At 40.8% G+C, this 13,900-nt stretch overlaps 1 protein-coding gene and 1 pseudogene across 1 annotated transcript in view; both read left to right on the top strand.

Annotated features, from left to right (window-relative positions):
* Positions 1-13,900, top strand: part of DEUP1 (deuterosome assembly protein 1) — a 90,434-nt gene that overhangs the window by 39,088 nt on the left and 37,446 nt on the right. Inside the window, exon 7 of the mRNA XM_075547803.1 lies at positions 6,408-6,553. Coding sequence (XP_075403918.1) covers positions 6,408-6,553 — 146 coding nt within the window. The remainder of the gene's footprint in view (positions 1-6,407; positions 6,554-13,900) is intronic.
* On the top strand, positions 11,941-12,863 carry LOC142444298 (small ribosomal subunit protein uS12-like; annotated as a pseudogene).

Raw genomic sequence — 13,900 nt, forward strand, 5'->3', positions numbered from 1 at the left:
TATCCTGCTTTAATGGGTCCGCTCTCCTGGTCTGCTTTCCAGATGAGAGCTGCCAGGACCCTGCAGAGAGGCATGCAGGTTATGACTTGCAGACAACTCCCACTCACCCTTTACTGCAGCGCTCCCCAACCTTCCTAATGCCGCAACCTCGTGTGGTGACCCCCAACCATAAAACCATTTTTGTTGCTACTTCATCACTGTAATTTTGCTACCGTTGTGAATCTGGCGACCCCCGTAAAAGGCTCGTTCAACCCCCAAAGGGGTCGTGACCCACGGGTTGAGAACCACTGCTTGAACGCTGCATAACTTTGCCTTCACTCTGAAAATGACTGAAACAGCCCCTGCTGGTAACACATCTTCCTCACCATCACCTTCTCCTACTGCATGCAGAGCTTAGGAATCAGGGAGAGCACTCCTGTACTCTTCCATTAAAACCAAAATTAAAAAACAAAGCACAACACTGTCCTGGAGTCGATGCAAACGCACAGCAACCCGACAGGACAAAATAGAAGTGGCCCTCGGAGGTCCTGAGACTGTAACTTTCTACAGGAACAGAAAGCTCATCAGTCTCCCACAAAGCAGCTGGTGGTTTTGAACTGCTGAGCTTGCAATTAGCCTCCCAACACGTAACCACTGTGCCACCAGGACTCCTTGAAGAGTTTCCAAGGTTACAGTTTTGCAGAGGAGGCTGCCACATTTCTCTCTCCTGGGTGGCCAGTGGTGCAACCCACGGACCTTTTGGTTGGCAGTGGAGCCCGTTAACCACTGTGCCACTGGGGCGCCTATTTCTTACACTCAAAAACCAACCACCATTCCTCGGGACCCTGTGGGACAGAATAGAACTATTTTGTAGGGTGTTTGTTACCGTACATCTTGACTGTAGCTGCCAGCCTCGTCTTTCTCCCACGGGGCCACTAGTGAGCCTGCATTGACAGCCTTCAGGTTAGTCGGCCAGCACCTAACCCACAGTACCACTAGGCTCTTGTCTTGAACTGCGTCACTAACTTTAGGGACAGCGCGGTAGTGGTTCCTCAGAGAGCTGGTGTACGAGGCTTACGACATCTGCCCAAAGACTTATTTGTTTCATTTTTAGTAGTTATGTTGATTTAAAAGTCACATCATATACTTCCATAGTTAAGTCACTTTTCAAAAGAGTGGTCCACACACCATCACAATCGGTTCTACTGCCCCCCACTCCTGCACTCATTATTTGCAACCTCCACTCCCACCATCCCTGATCAGCGATTACATCTGAAATTCTATGCCATTGTTGATGTTTTATTTTCAAACATTTAGGTTCACCCAAAGAGCTAACGAATTAGACCTAATTCCTAAAAACCAACCCTAGCGCAGTGCCACCAAGGCGACTCCAACTCAGAGTGACCCTACAGGACAAAGGAGAATTTCTCCTGTGAGTTTCCAGAACTTTACGTCTTCCTGGGAGCAGATAGCCTCATCTTTCTCCGGAGGGTGGTGGATTTGAAGCTCTGACCTTGCCGTTAGCAATTTGTGATCCAATGTGTAATCCACTGCACCACCCGGACTCCTAATAAACCCTTCCTAAGCACGCTCAGTATCACCAGGGATGATGAACCATCCAGAGGTAGTGAATCAAAGTATGTCGGGGCGCAAAAAAAATTTTTTTTTTAATCATTGCCATTAAGTGTTTGCAACTCGTCATGACCCAATCCGGCAGGGAAGAACTGCCCCTGTGGGTTTCAGAGGCTGTAGCTGTTAAGGAGAGTAGAAAGCCCCATCTTTCCATGAGGAGCACCTGGTGAATTTGAACTGCCGACCTTGCTAAATGCGGCCCAACTCATAAACACGCCACCAAGTCTCCAGACTACATCACCAGCGGGAAGCCATTTGTACAAGTGCAGCAGATGGTCCTGGTGCAAGTTATTTCAGTACCAAAATAGAGTATTTCCCAGTCTGCTCAGACCACAGCCATTTCTCTGAGGCTCTTAGACTTTCTGGTTCCTAGTGTCAATCCTCAGGAGACTCTTCACCTACAATTTCCGTGCTACAATAATCTATAATACTCACACTGTCCAAGAATAAAATGACATTTCTCACATTTTCATCTCTCTGGAATTAAGATCATTCCAGATGCTGATTCAGCAGCTCCAAGCTGGAGCCTGAAGCCTCTCCGTTTATAACTAGTGTCCGGCTACTGTCACCTAAGACTAGTATTTAAATAGTGAGGATCTTGTGAAAAATCATTAAGTATCCTTCCATCGGTTGTTTTTACTAACACTTAATGTTTCACTTAACCAATGTTTTGCTTCTTTTTCAGTCTCCCAACCTTTCTGTCAGGCACTTGAAGGCCCTGGGCTCAGTTTCCTGCCAACGGCAGATGATGTGTGAAGTATCCTCACATTTGCACCTTAGTTGTTCTTATTGTCATCAAGTGGGTTCTGCTCAGAGCGACCCTTTGTTCCCCAGAAGGAAGCGCTGCCCTGGGCCTGCCCATCCTCACAATTGTGATGGTGGAGCCCCTCCTTACAGCCAATGTGTCATCCATCTCAAGGCTCTTGACCAAGGAGCATGGGACTTTTCTCACCTTCTTCACTTCGAAGGTGTTTTCCTGCCGTGTTTCTTTGAAGACAAATCTGTTTGTTCTTATTTGCGGTCTGTGGAACGTCCAGGCTTGTTTGATTTTGCTAAAACAGTGCCCTCCGTGTAGCTTCCTTTCGCACTTTTGGCCCTTGCTCATATGCTACCTCTTGAGATGGTTCAATATCTATCTTGAAAGGCTGAAGTTCTTCTTGCTACACCGACTCTGTATTCTTGCCATCTTCTTTTGATGCTGCCTGCACCAGTCAATAGTATGTCTATAGCACCTTTCGATGTTGCAACCTGAGGCTTGCATTTTTTTTTTAATTTAGTTCTTTCAGTTTAAGACATGGTGACCAGGTCCTTCCTTTGTGGCTTTCTAACTCGAAAGTCTTTACACATTTCATTTCAATGCTTTACTTTGTCTTCCCGAGATGCCCTTTTGACATTCTCTGTTCAGCTCCTTGACTTCATCATTTCTTTCATCTGCCTTAGCTACTCTATGATGAAGAGCAAGCTTCAGTGTGTTTTTTGATATAAACTTTCATCATTTCCTTCAGCTCTGCTTAGTGACCTCTTTCTTCATGTATTATATCATCCCACACAGCTCGTCGAGTGTTCGATCATCGGTATTTAATGCATCAAATCCGTTCTGGAGATGTTCTCAAAATTTGTATTTGGCTCTCTTGGATTTGTGTTAGTTTCTTGAACTTCCGCCTGGTTCATTATGGTCCATTCCAGTCAGGCCCCCCCCCCCCCCCCCCGAGGCCTTCTGTTGGCCATTGATACTGAGCTTCTTCAGCATCTCTTCCCAAAGATGGAGTCACTTTGATTTCTCTGTATCTCTCGGGAAAGTCCATTGCATAGTTGTCGTCCATGTTGACGAAAGCAAAGGTATTGAGATGAAGAAGACGGTCTACTATCATGCAATCTCCAGCTTCATTTCTATCACCAAGGCTATATATTCCTACTATTGTTTCTTCCTCTTTGTTTCAAACTTGTGTATTCCAATCATGAATAATTATTAGTGCATCTTGATTGCCTGTTTGATCAATTTCAGACCGCAAATTTTGGTAGAATTCTTCAATTTCTTCAATACTAACTTTTGTTGTTATTGCACAAGTGTGAAAAATAGTTTTTTCTAAGTTTGTGAATACTGGTATAAGAATTAATGAGTAGGAAAACATGTTTGTACAAACATTGGTATATACATTTTCATAGAAACATTAGACATAAGAGCCCCAAACTGGAAGCAATTCAAATGTTCATCTCCTGATGACTAGATAAGCAAGAGGTAGTATCCTTGTGCCATGGAATATTACTTGGCCCTAAAAAGGAGTAGCATTCTGCCACATACCATCAAGTGAACTTGGAGTGCATTGCTGAATTTTTATCCAATCACAAAAGATTATATATTATATGATGCAGTTTATATAATATATCCAGAATAAGGAAATCCATCAACAAAACATGGATTAGTGGTATCCAGGTCCTGAAAGATGAGGATGGAAAGTGATTTCTTCAGAGAGGGTCTGAAGTATTTTGGGGGTGATGAAAATATGTTGGAATTAGATAGTGGTGATGGTTGTAGCACTCTTTTACACTTATACTCATGGAATTGTACACCTTAACTGGTGAGCTTTATATATGTTAAGAATTCTATTTTAATAAGTTTGTTATTAAATATATATAATTTGAGAAAGCAAGGATGATTTGCAGCTGTCTATGAAGTGTGTTTTCTATACCATTTTTAGTAGGCAAACCTCTTGTCACACCCCTTAGCAATGTTTTTTATCAATAATTACAGGTCTCTTTCATTAATTTGAGTGAAAATCATTTTGCACCTTGAAGGTTATAAATGGATTAAGAATCAAACAAGATCTGGTTTATCTATTCTGAGATCTGCCAATTATGAGTTGGGAACCAAGTCTGGCTCTTAATTTCCCCATCTATAAAAATGGAAATGGGTTTGATGACCTGGGTCTGGTACACTTAATAGATATTAGTTTCTCTCTAAAATTGAATAGAAGGGACCTGATGATATGGATGGAAGACTCCTCCAGTCCTCTTTCCCAGAGATAAACCAAGTATATCACTGGTGACAACCACAACCGGCCTCAAATGATCGCGTACCTCAAAGGGTGACCCAACACTGCCGAACAAGTACCGTGTTTCTTCCATCAACTCATTCTCCCATTCCTATGATTGCCATTTCAAGCCTTCTTCGTTGTCAAAAATCACTGCTCTGACCCCATTCCCACTTCTGTTTTTACTCTCAGCCTGTGACCCTGTTTTTTATTCACAGAGATAATACAAGCCAAGAGACAACCATTCTTATCTCCATATCCCAGTGCATAAAAGTGTGTACATTCCATTTTAGGGCTACAGGAGGTCTCTCGTGTAAGAGGCAATTTTTCCACCTGTGCTCTGGAGCCCGTCCCACTCCCCTCCTTGGGACCTAGCACCATGACCGTCTTTCTTCCACTCTCCCAAGTGGACCTTCCCAACAACTTCTTAACATAGTTTTATTGGCATGTACTTCACACATCATATAATTTAATCATCCGATCATATTAAGAAGAGTTGTGCAATCATCTCCACAACCCACCAATTTTAGAACCATTTCTTCTCATGCTCACTGTTAGTTCCCCATTTCCCATCATCCTCAACTTCTAATCTCCTACTACAATAGGAGTTACAGGCATTGAACCCAACAGTGTTGGTATTTCTAGTTACCAACTGAAGTATGGCTACCAAAATGTGGGAGTTTCAGACTCGCTGCTGAGAGAGAGTGAAGCAAGTGAGGAAAGTGATCCTGGATGGGGGCCTTTTCCTATAGGAGGCCAGGCTTGGTGCAAGCGCAGGAGCTGGATTCCTAGGCAGGTCCAGTGCCTCCTTATAGCACCTGCTGACCACTTCTGGGCCAATGTTGGAAATACTGAGGCCACACACAGGGTGCTGCCTCTGGTGTCTTTGGGTGAGTAGCTGAACCAACTAGAGATTCATTTCTGGACCAAAAACCTTAACACTATCTTAAATCTAGAAGCTTTCTCTGCACAACACGCATCTTTTCCAGTAAAATCTCGCTGGGGGTTATGCTACTGAAGAATGAACTAAGGCAAATATGTGGAGGCATTTTTATTGGCATAATAGACTACAAATAGGAAGACCTACAGCAGATTTTAAATTGCAACTCTTGTTAGAACTTTTTCAAAGAAGATGGAGTTATCAAAATGTACATACATGAATCAAGTTATGTATACTATATGACAGGCAGATTACACTGTCCATGGCCAGCTCTTTCTCTGAACTCACAGACTTGTTTTTGGCAATGGAAGGATGCTGTAACAATTAAAAATTAAATGATAAAAAGGAATATATGGAGGGAAAGTGTGGCCATTGGTTAGCAATAGTTGCGCCAAGGGGAGACTGACGGGCTTTTGAATGAATTGAATGAAATGAATTTTGAATATATTAATATATTTTTTAATTTTGGAAAGATTTGCATTAATTAAAATTTTATGCATTGATAAGTTATTCGTGCTTTTATGTTACACTTTCTCAAGCTTACATTGACCTTAACCATCTTTGTGTGATGATTTGCTTACTCGTTGCCTCTTCTCACTAAGGACTTGTTCTGAGTCTGTGTATCCCCAGCTGAACACATAATAAGAACTCAATAAATATTTATTTAATAAGTGAATGAAAGAATGAAATTCTATAAGATGAATCCAACAGAAGACTAACTATCAATTCATTTCATATTAGACTACTTTACAGATGCTAATATTTCTAAATGTATTGGGCATCATGAAAAATAGGATTAAAATATTTCCACCTTTTTTTTTTAGGCCATGGAAGCAGGACTGTCAGAGGTGAAAAGTGAGTTACAGTCCCGGGATGATCTCTTGAGAATTATAGAAATGGAAAGATTGCAGTTGCATAGAGAATTGTTAAAAATGGGGGAGTTCCAAAATGCTCAAGAACACAAAAAAAGGTAGATGCTTTCTATTTTACAGTCAGAGAGAAATTGTTAAAGCAAAGGGTTTTTTAGAATTCATATGTGAACTAGAATAAAAAGCATATTTGTTTTTATTTTGCATGCTGTTCATAGATAATTTTAGATACTAAAAATAAATTCAGTGGTTGATTATTTTATCTTACTAAGTATTATTTTTATTTAGAAAACGACATCAAGTTCTAATTTATGGATATTTATGTGTCGCAACTGCCAGTACATCTGTCGATTGGTTAGACCGTGGTGACTGTGTGCTGCTGTAAAGCTAGAAGTTATGTCACAGATATTTCAGATACCACCAGCAGGGTCACGCTGGTGGACAGGTTTCATCAGAGCGTCTACACTAGGAGAGACTAGTAGGAAACAATAGACGGGTCCAGTCAGGGTGCAGTATAGCATTGATGAAACAAACAACTTTCCTCTAGTTCCTTAATGCTTCCTCCCCCTCCCCCGCCCCCTCTATCATGATCCCAATTCTACCTTACAAATCCGGCTAGACCAGAGGATGGACACTGGTACAGATAGCAACTGGAAACACAGAGAATCCAGGACAGATGATCCCTCCAGGACCAGTTATGAGACTAGCGATACCCGGAGGGTGCAGGAAAGGTGGGGTAGAAAGGGGGAGTCAATTACAAGGATATACATACAATCTCCTCCCTGGGGGATGGACAACAGAAAAGTGGGTGAAGGGAGACAGTGTAAGATATGACAAAATAATAATTTATAAATTGTCAAGGGTTCGTGAGGGAGAGGGGAGCGGGCAGAGAGGGGAAAAATGAGAAGCTGGTGCCAGGGGCTTAAGTGGAGAGCAAATGTTTTGAGAATGATGATGGCAACAAATGTACAAATGTGCTTGACACAATGGAGGAATGGATGGATTGTGATAAGAGTTGTATGATCCCCCAATAAAATTATTTTTAAAAAGAATAGACTGGCCCACTTGACAGCCCTTAACAACAAAAACCCATCCCAATGATTCAGAAATGCTCCTTAAAACTTTGTCTTCAGAACATTGGGAAAACAATATTAGATATCATTTAACTATGTTGATAAATGTCATTTATTCCACATACCTTCTAATGCTTTTCTCTGATGGCCTAAAATCTGACAGTAACTTTATAACCCTTTAAGTGTTGTATTTAGTTAGGCCTCCACATTTGTCATCTTGCCAGTCTGTGAAGGATTTATTTTTTGAACAGAATTTTTTTTCTTCTTTTAAAGTCACACACATTTTATGCATTTGATAACCACAAGTGAAATAGATCTGCATAGGTCGATAAAGCATTCATCCTTGTGAAGAGCAGTTTGACAACTTTTAATAATTCTCTGGTGTTCTAATTGTTATCAGAACTGAGATCCATCTCAAAACCAGAGAGCTAATGCCAAACAAAGGATAGGGTTTTAAAAATTGAACAATTCAATGGTGTAGATTATTATATTGTTTAAAAGGAAGTGCTTATTCCCTCAAAATTGGGGAACTGCCAATATTCCTTTGTCTATAAAACACTGGCAAGTTAAGATCCCTAAAACTGATCTATTGTGCATCTCATGAACAGTGGTAGAATGCCTAGGAACCAGTCAGTGTTATTGAATGCTTTGTATACAAGCCATAGACAATTAGCATCAATCATTAACAAGCCCATTGGATATTTATTATGTGGAAGGCACCGCTCCAATGTGTGGTGAGAAATGTCTTCCTACAAAGAAAGAATTATGTGCCTCAAACCCTAAGAAATGTCATGAAAGAACAAATGACTGGGCCGCGTCTAAGTGGTGTTGGATGCTCTGAAGAGCACCATCAGTACCTTTTGTACTGTGGTAGCACCAGGCTAATGGTGGATTCCAAACAGGCCAAATTTCCCTCAGTATTGGATTTTCAATACATTTATTTATGTATTTGTTTTTGGTTCGACCTGACTACCATCCTTCACTTAAGCGTCTACTTATTTTGATCTCCCAAGTACATCATTCTCATTTGAAAGGACTCCTTCACTTCTAATATTCAGAAAGTTGATAAAGACATCGTTTTCCCACAATTCCCATTATATTTTACACTTAGCATAGTCTACTCCAGGTTTATTGTTCCCCCTAAAAGTTTCCATTCTTTGTGGTTTGAGCACAAATCTGTTCTGCCTGCCTTATTGTTCCAGCGTCTTTTCTGTGACTTCTTTGTCTTTTATAGCTGTGTTAAGTAGTAAGGTAAAGGCCCCAGACTGCCACCTATGGCTACTCCATGGTTTTATATATGATTCTTGTTCATTTTTCAGAACCTGTCTATATATGATCATCTATATAAGAGATTTTTCTTCTTCACTAGAAGTATTTTAGGCTGATGTGTTCTGTGGATTATTTAAAATAATTCCAAATCTTCTGTCCTACATGACAACTGAGAGTCCCTTTACATACTTATTGTAGCACGATCGGAGTGGTTTCCCTCGTAGGACTTGTCCACATTGGAGGCTTGACATTTGTCTCATTCATTCGTCAGACTTTGTGAGATTGATTAGCTTGCTGTTTCTACCATTCAGATCAGCATTCCGCTCCCTTTCAATGGCCGAGGAAGAATTTAAAAATGGGAAATTTCACTTTTTCATTTCTTTCAAAGCATAGCAAATAAAAATATGACGGATCCTGAAATGATGGGGATTTTTAAAAATAATGGCTCACAATATGCTTTGTGTAACAGTATCTTCTGTACAGTACCTATATAGCATATTCAGATTGTATGGAAAACATGCATTTGTTTATAATGTACATGCATAGAAGAAAAGATAACTGAGATGAGGACAAATTCTAAAGATTATTTTTTCCTGGATGATAAAATTACAACTATATGAGGGCTTCCAAATATTTGTGGAAAATTCCATTGTGTTTAAATTCCATTTTTGACAAAATTTTTGAAGTCCCATGCCCTCACAGAAGGGTCACGATGAAGGATGAGTCAACCTGGGGGCAGTAAAGCACCAATTAATCACAATATTCCTCTGGGAGACTTCCTCACCCCCCACTATCATGACCCCAGTCCTGCCTTTCAGTTCTGGCTAGACCGGAGTATGTACAAGATCCAGAGGAGAGCTCATGACACACAGAATCCAGGTCAGATAAACCCCTCAGGAAACAGAAATGGGAATAGTGATACAAGGAGGGCAGGAGAAGGCAGGTGGAGGACGGAAGGAAGGGGAAACTGATCACAAAGAACAATGCATAACCCCCACCCGAGGGGGACAAACTACTGAAATGGGGAGACAGCAGTTGGTGTAAGATATGAAAATAATAATAATTTATAATTTATCAAAGGGTGAAGAGGATGGGAGGGAGGGAAGGACGGGTAAAAAGAGGAGCTGATACCAAGGGCTCAAATAGAAAGTAAATATTTAGAAAATGATGATGGCCACATGTGTACAAATATGCTTGATACAAATGATGTATGGATTGTTATGAGTTGTAAGAGCCTCCAATAAAATGATTTAAAATTTTTCTGAAGTCCCACATATATTATACTGTTCTCTGTTTTCTACAGTTAAAAACCATTTTCCTTATATTTGACATTAAGAAAAAATCCAGTCTAAACATATATACTTAAGGTATATCACTCCTAATGTATACCTTTGAAAGTTCTTACTGTTCAATCTTGAAATTTATTCTTACTCTGAATCTGCTTAGATTTTTGTCATTGTAGGTTTGCATGGCTTGTTTAAATCTTTGATGTGTAGAACATTTTGAGAAATGCTTTCAAAATATGAAATTGAACTTGCTGAAATGTTATGGGATAAAACATCCTCAAAACATGGATTGCCTAGCTTTCTCTGCCTAGTTACTGTTGTGTATGTTAATGATTTTTATTTTACCCACTTGTGTGATCTGAAAGAGAACATTACTTCCCTATAGTTCTCCAAACTTCCTATGGGATCATACATTTTATACAAATGTCTGCTTTTCCCTTCTAGTCCCCTATACCTGAGGCTTTAGAACCTATAAATCCCCACCATGTGTCTAAATCCCCATCATGCATGTGTCAGTTTTTGGTCCTCTGGTGGACTGTATGTTGCTGTGATTCTATGGTAGGTTGCATTCCCTAGAGACGTCAAGCCTACCTATGACACTTATATGAGTTATATATAGAAAGAGATTGATATCAAGAAATGGTTTGCACAGTTGAGAAATAGGTAAGTCCAATTGATTCAACCAAAGCTTCTCCTGACTCAGGCAAGTTGGTGAGCAGGAAGCAGGACAGCCAAGCAGAGACAGCAGAGGGAACAGGCTGGTGGATGCAAAGGTTCAAAGTCAGCTGAATGAATTAACCATCAGTAGTTCGCTGATGGCACCTGGGATCAGCAGAAGATGCAACGGGAAGTCGAGGAACCAGACACAAGATCCAGCTCCAGCAGAAGATCAAGGGCCAAAGAGAACTTGACTTTGCTCATCTCTCTCTCATAAAAAAAAAAAAAAGGCTATGACACCAAGGAGGTGTCATCAAGCTGTGACGCGAGTGATAGTTGAGCTGTCCCTACCCTTGTTCAGGAGTGTCTAGTTGACATAATCCCTAACCATCACACGATGTCACTGGAATTTTCACATTTCATCATGGCCACCCTAAGTGAACAGATTTCAGCAGAGCTTCCAGACTAAGACCAGACTACAAAGAAGAATAAGCTGTTCACTTCAGATGAACGAGCCACTGAAAATCTTAGGAATCTTATCAGAACATTGTCAGTTACTGAAAACCTCATGAATAGCAGCAGAACATTAGCAGAGATAGTGCCAGGAGCTAAGTCTCTCAGGTCAGAAGGCACTCAATATGACTGAGGAGGAGCTGTCTTCTCAAATTAGAATCCACCACAATGATGTGGCTGGAGTAAAGCCTTCGGGAATCGAGCCTTTGGGACCTTCGTTTACTGATGGGACATGACCTAAAATAAGAATTAACAGCTGAAATATCTGTGAATAATCAGAAATTGGAATGTACAAAGTATGAATCTAGGAAACTGACAATTCTCAAAATGAAATAAAGATCGGGTACTCTAGGCACTCGGGAGCTGAAATGGGCTGACATTGACCATTTTTAATCAGAAAATCCTATGGATTGCTATGCTGGGAATGACAGATTCAAGAGGAATGGTGTCCCATTCATCATCCAAAAGGATATTTCAGAATCTGTCTTAAAGTACAATGCTGACTGTAATAGGATAACAGCTCTATGCATACAAAGAAAACCAGTCAATGTAACTATTATGCAAGTTTTGGCAATAACCACTAAAGCTAGTGATTCAAGAATTGGAGAATTTTACCCACATCGTTCGTCTGAATTTGATTAAACGTCTGTTCAAGATGCATCACTGATTATTGGTGATTGGAATGGGAAAATGGGAAACAGAGGTAGGTACCATATTTGGAAAATATGACCTTGGTGATAAACATGAGTCTAGAGATAGCATAATAGTTTTCAAGACCAACGACTTCTTCATCACTAATACTTTTTTTTCAACATAAATGACAGTTATACACTTGGACTTCTCCAAATAGAAATCAAATGGAGTACATCTGTGGGAAGAGACAACGGAGAAGGTCAGTATCAGTGACCAAAATGAGGCTAAGAGCTGACTGTGGAACAGAGTATATGGAAGTTCAGGTTGAATTCGAGTAAAATTAAAACAACTGCAAAATGAGAGCCAGCGTTTGACCTTTAGCATATCCCGCCTGAATCTCAAGGACAGATTTGACCCATTGACCACTAGCGACAGAAGCCCTGCTGGCCCTGGGATGACGTCAAGAGCACTGCATATGAAGACAGTAGAGGGGAGGCTTGTGGTCCTTCCTGTGCAGCAGTTCTCTTTCGCGCAGTCGCGGCCCTGCTAACATAGGCAAGTGCCAAAGTCTCAGACCACCAGGAAGCTCCTGGGTCACCAAAGGGAGCAGAAATGGCCAGGTAAACAGTACAAAAAAGCCTATTTGGTCACAGCTTGAAAGCCAACCTCTCTGGAGCACTTCCTGTTCAAAAGGAATTGAGTTGGAAAAAGTGGTGGTTGAAGCCAAACCGCCAAATCCTGCCATTTGAAAGTGTGCCTGGGTCCAGCCGACTAAGAATGGCAAGGAAACCACGGCCTTCATGCCCAGCGATGGCTGCTTGAACTTTATTGAGGAGAACGATGAAGTTCTGGTGGCTAGATTTGGTCTCAAAGGTCATGCGATCGGTAACATTCCTGGAGTCTGCTTAAAGGTTGTCAACGTAGCCAGTGTGTTACTTTGGGCCTTCTACAAAAGCAAGTAGGAAAGGCCAGGCTCATAAGTTGATGGTGAATTATGTGGTGATAAATTCTCTTTGCCAGAAAAAAATCAAGTAAGTGAAAGGTCATTAAAAAGACAGGAGAAAAAGAAAAAATCCAAGCTTATGTCAGAAGAGACTCTGAAACTTGCTCTTACGTACAGCGTAGCTCAGGCAAATGAAAGAAATGATGAAGCCAACGAGCTGAACAGGACATTTCAAAGGGCAGCTCCAGAAGACAAAGTAAAGTATTATAAGGAAACGTGGAAAAAACTACAGTTGGAAGACCATAAAGGAAGTACATGGTCAACCTGTCTTAAACTGAAAGAACTGAAAAAAAAATTGAAGCCTCGAGTTGCAATTTTGATTCTACAGACAGAATATTGAATGATGCATGAAACATCAAAAGAAGATAGAATACAGAGTCACTGTACCAAAAAGAACTAGTCAACATTCAACCATTTCAAGGGGTGGCCTATGAGCAAGAACCAGTGGGATGATGGAGGAAGTCCAGGCTATACTGAAGGCAGTAGCCAAAAACAAGGCTCCAGGAATTGATGGAATACCAATCGGCATGTTTCAATAAGCTGATGAAGCACTCACTCACCTACGCCAAGAAATTTGGAAGACAGCTATCTGGCTGGCTGACTGGAAGAGATCCATATTTGCATTATTCCAAAGAAAGATGACCCAGCAGAAAGCTTAAACTAGAGAGCAGTATCATTGATATCACATACCAGTGAAATGTTTCTGAGGATCATCCAACAATAGTTGCAGTAGTACATTGGCAGGAAGCTGTGATAGATCCAGGTCTGATCCAGAAGAAGATGGTGAGCAAAGGATAGCATTGCTGATGTCAGCTGAATCTTGGCTGAAAGCAGGGAATACCAGAAAGATGTTGCTTATGTTTCATTGACTAGACACGGCATTCAGTAGTGTGGGCCGTAACAAGCTATGGATAGCTTTGAGAAGAATGGGATTTCTAGAACACTTCGTTGTGTTCATGCAGGATCTGTACATGGATCAAGATGCAGCTTTGCAAATTGTACAAGGGAATATAC

This window comes from Tenrec ecaudatus, chromosome 4 (assembly GCF_050624435.1).
Source record: "Tenrec ecaudatus isolate mTenEca1 chromosome 4, mTenEca1.hap1, whole genome shotgun sequence".
In the NCBI taxonomy this organism is placed as follows: domain Eukaryota; kingdom Metazoa; phylum Chordata; class Mammalia; order Afrosoricida; family Tenrecidae; genus Tenrec; species Tenrec ecaudatus.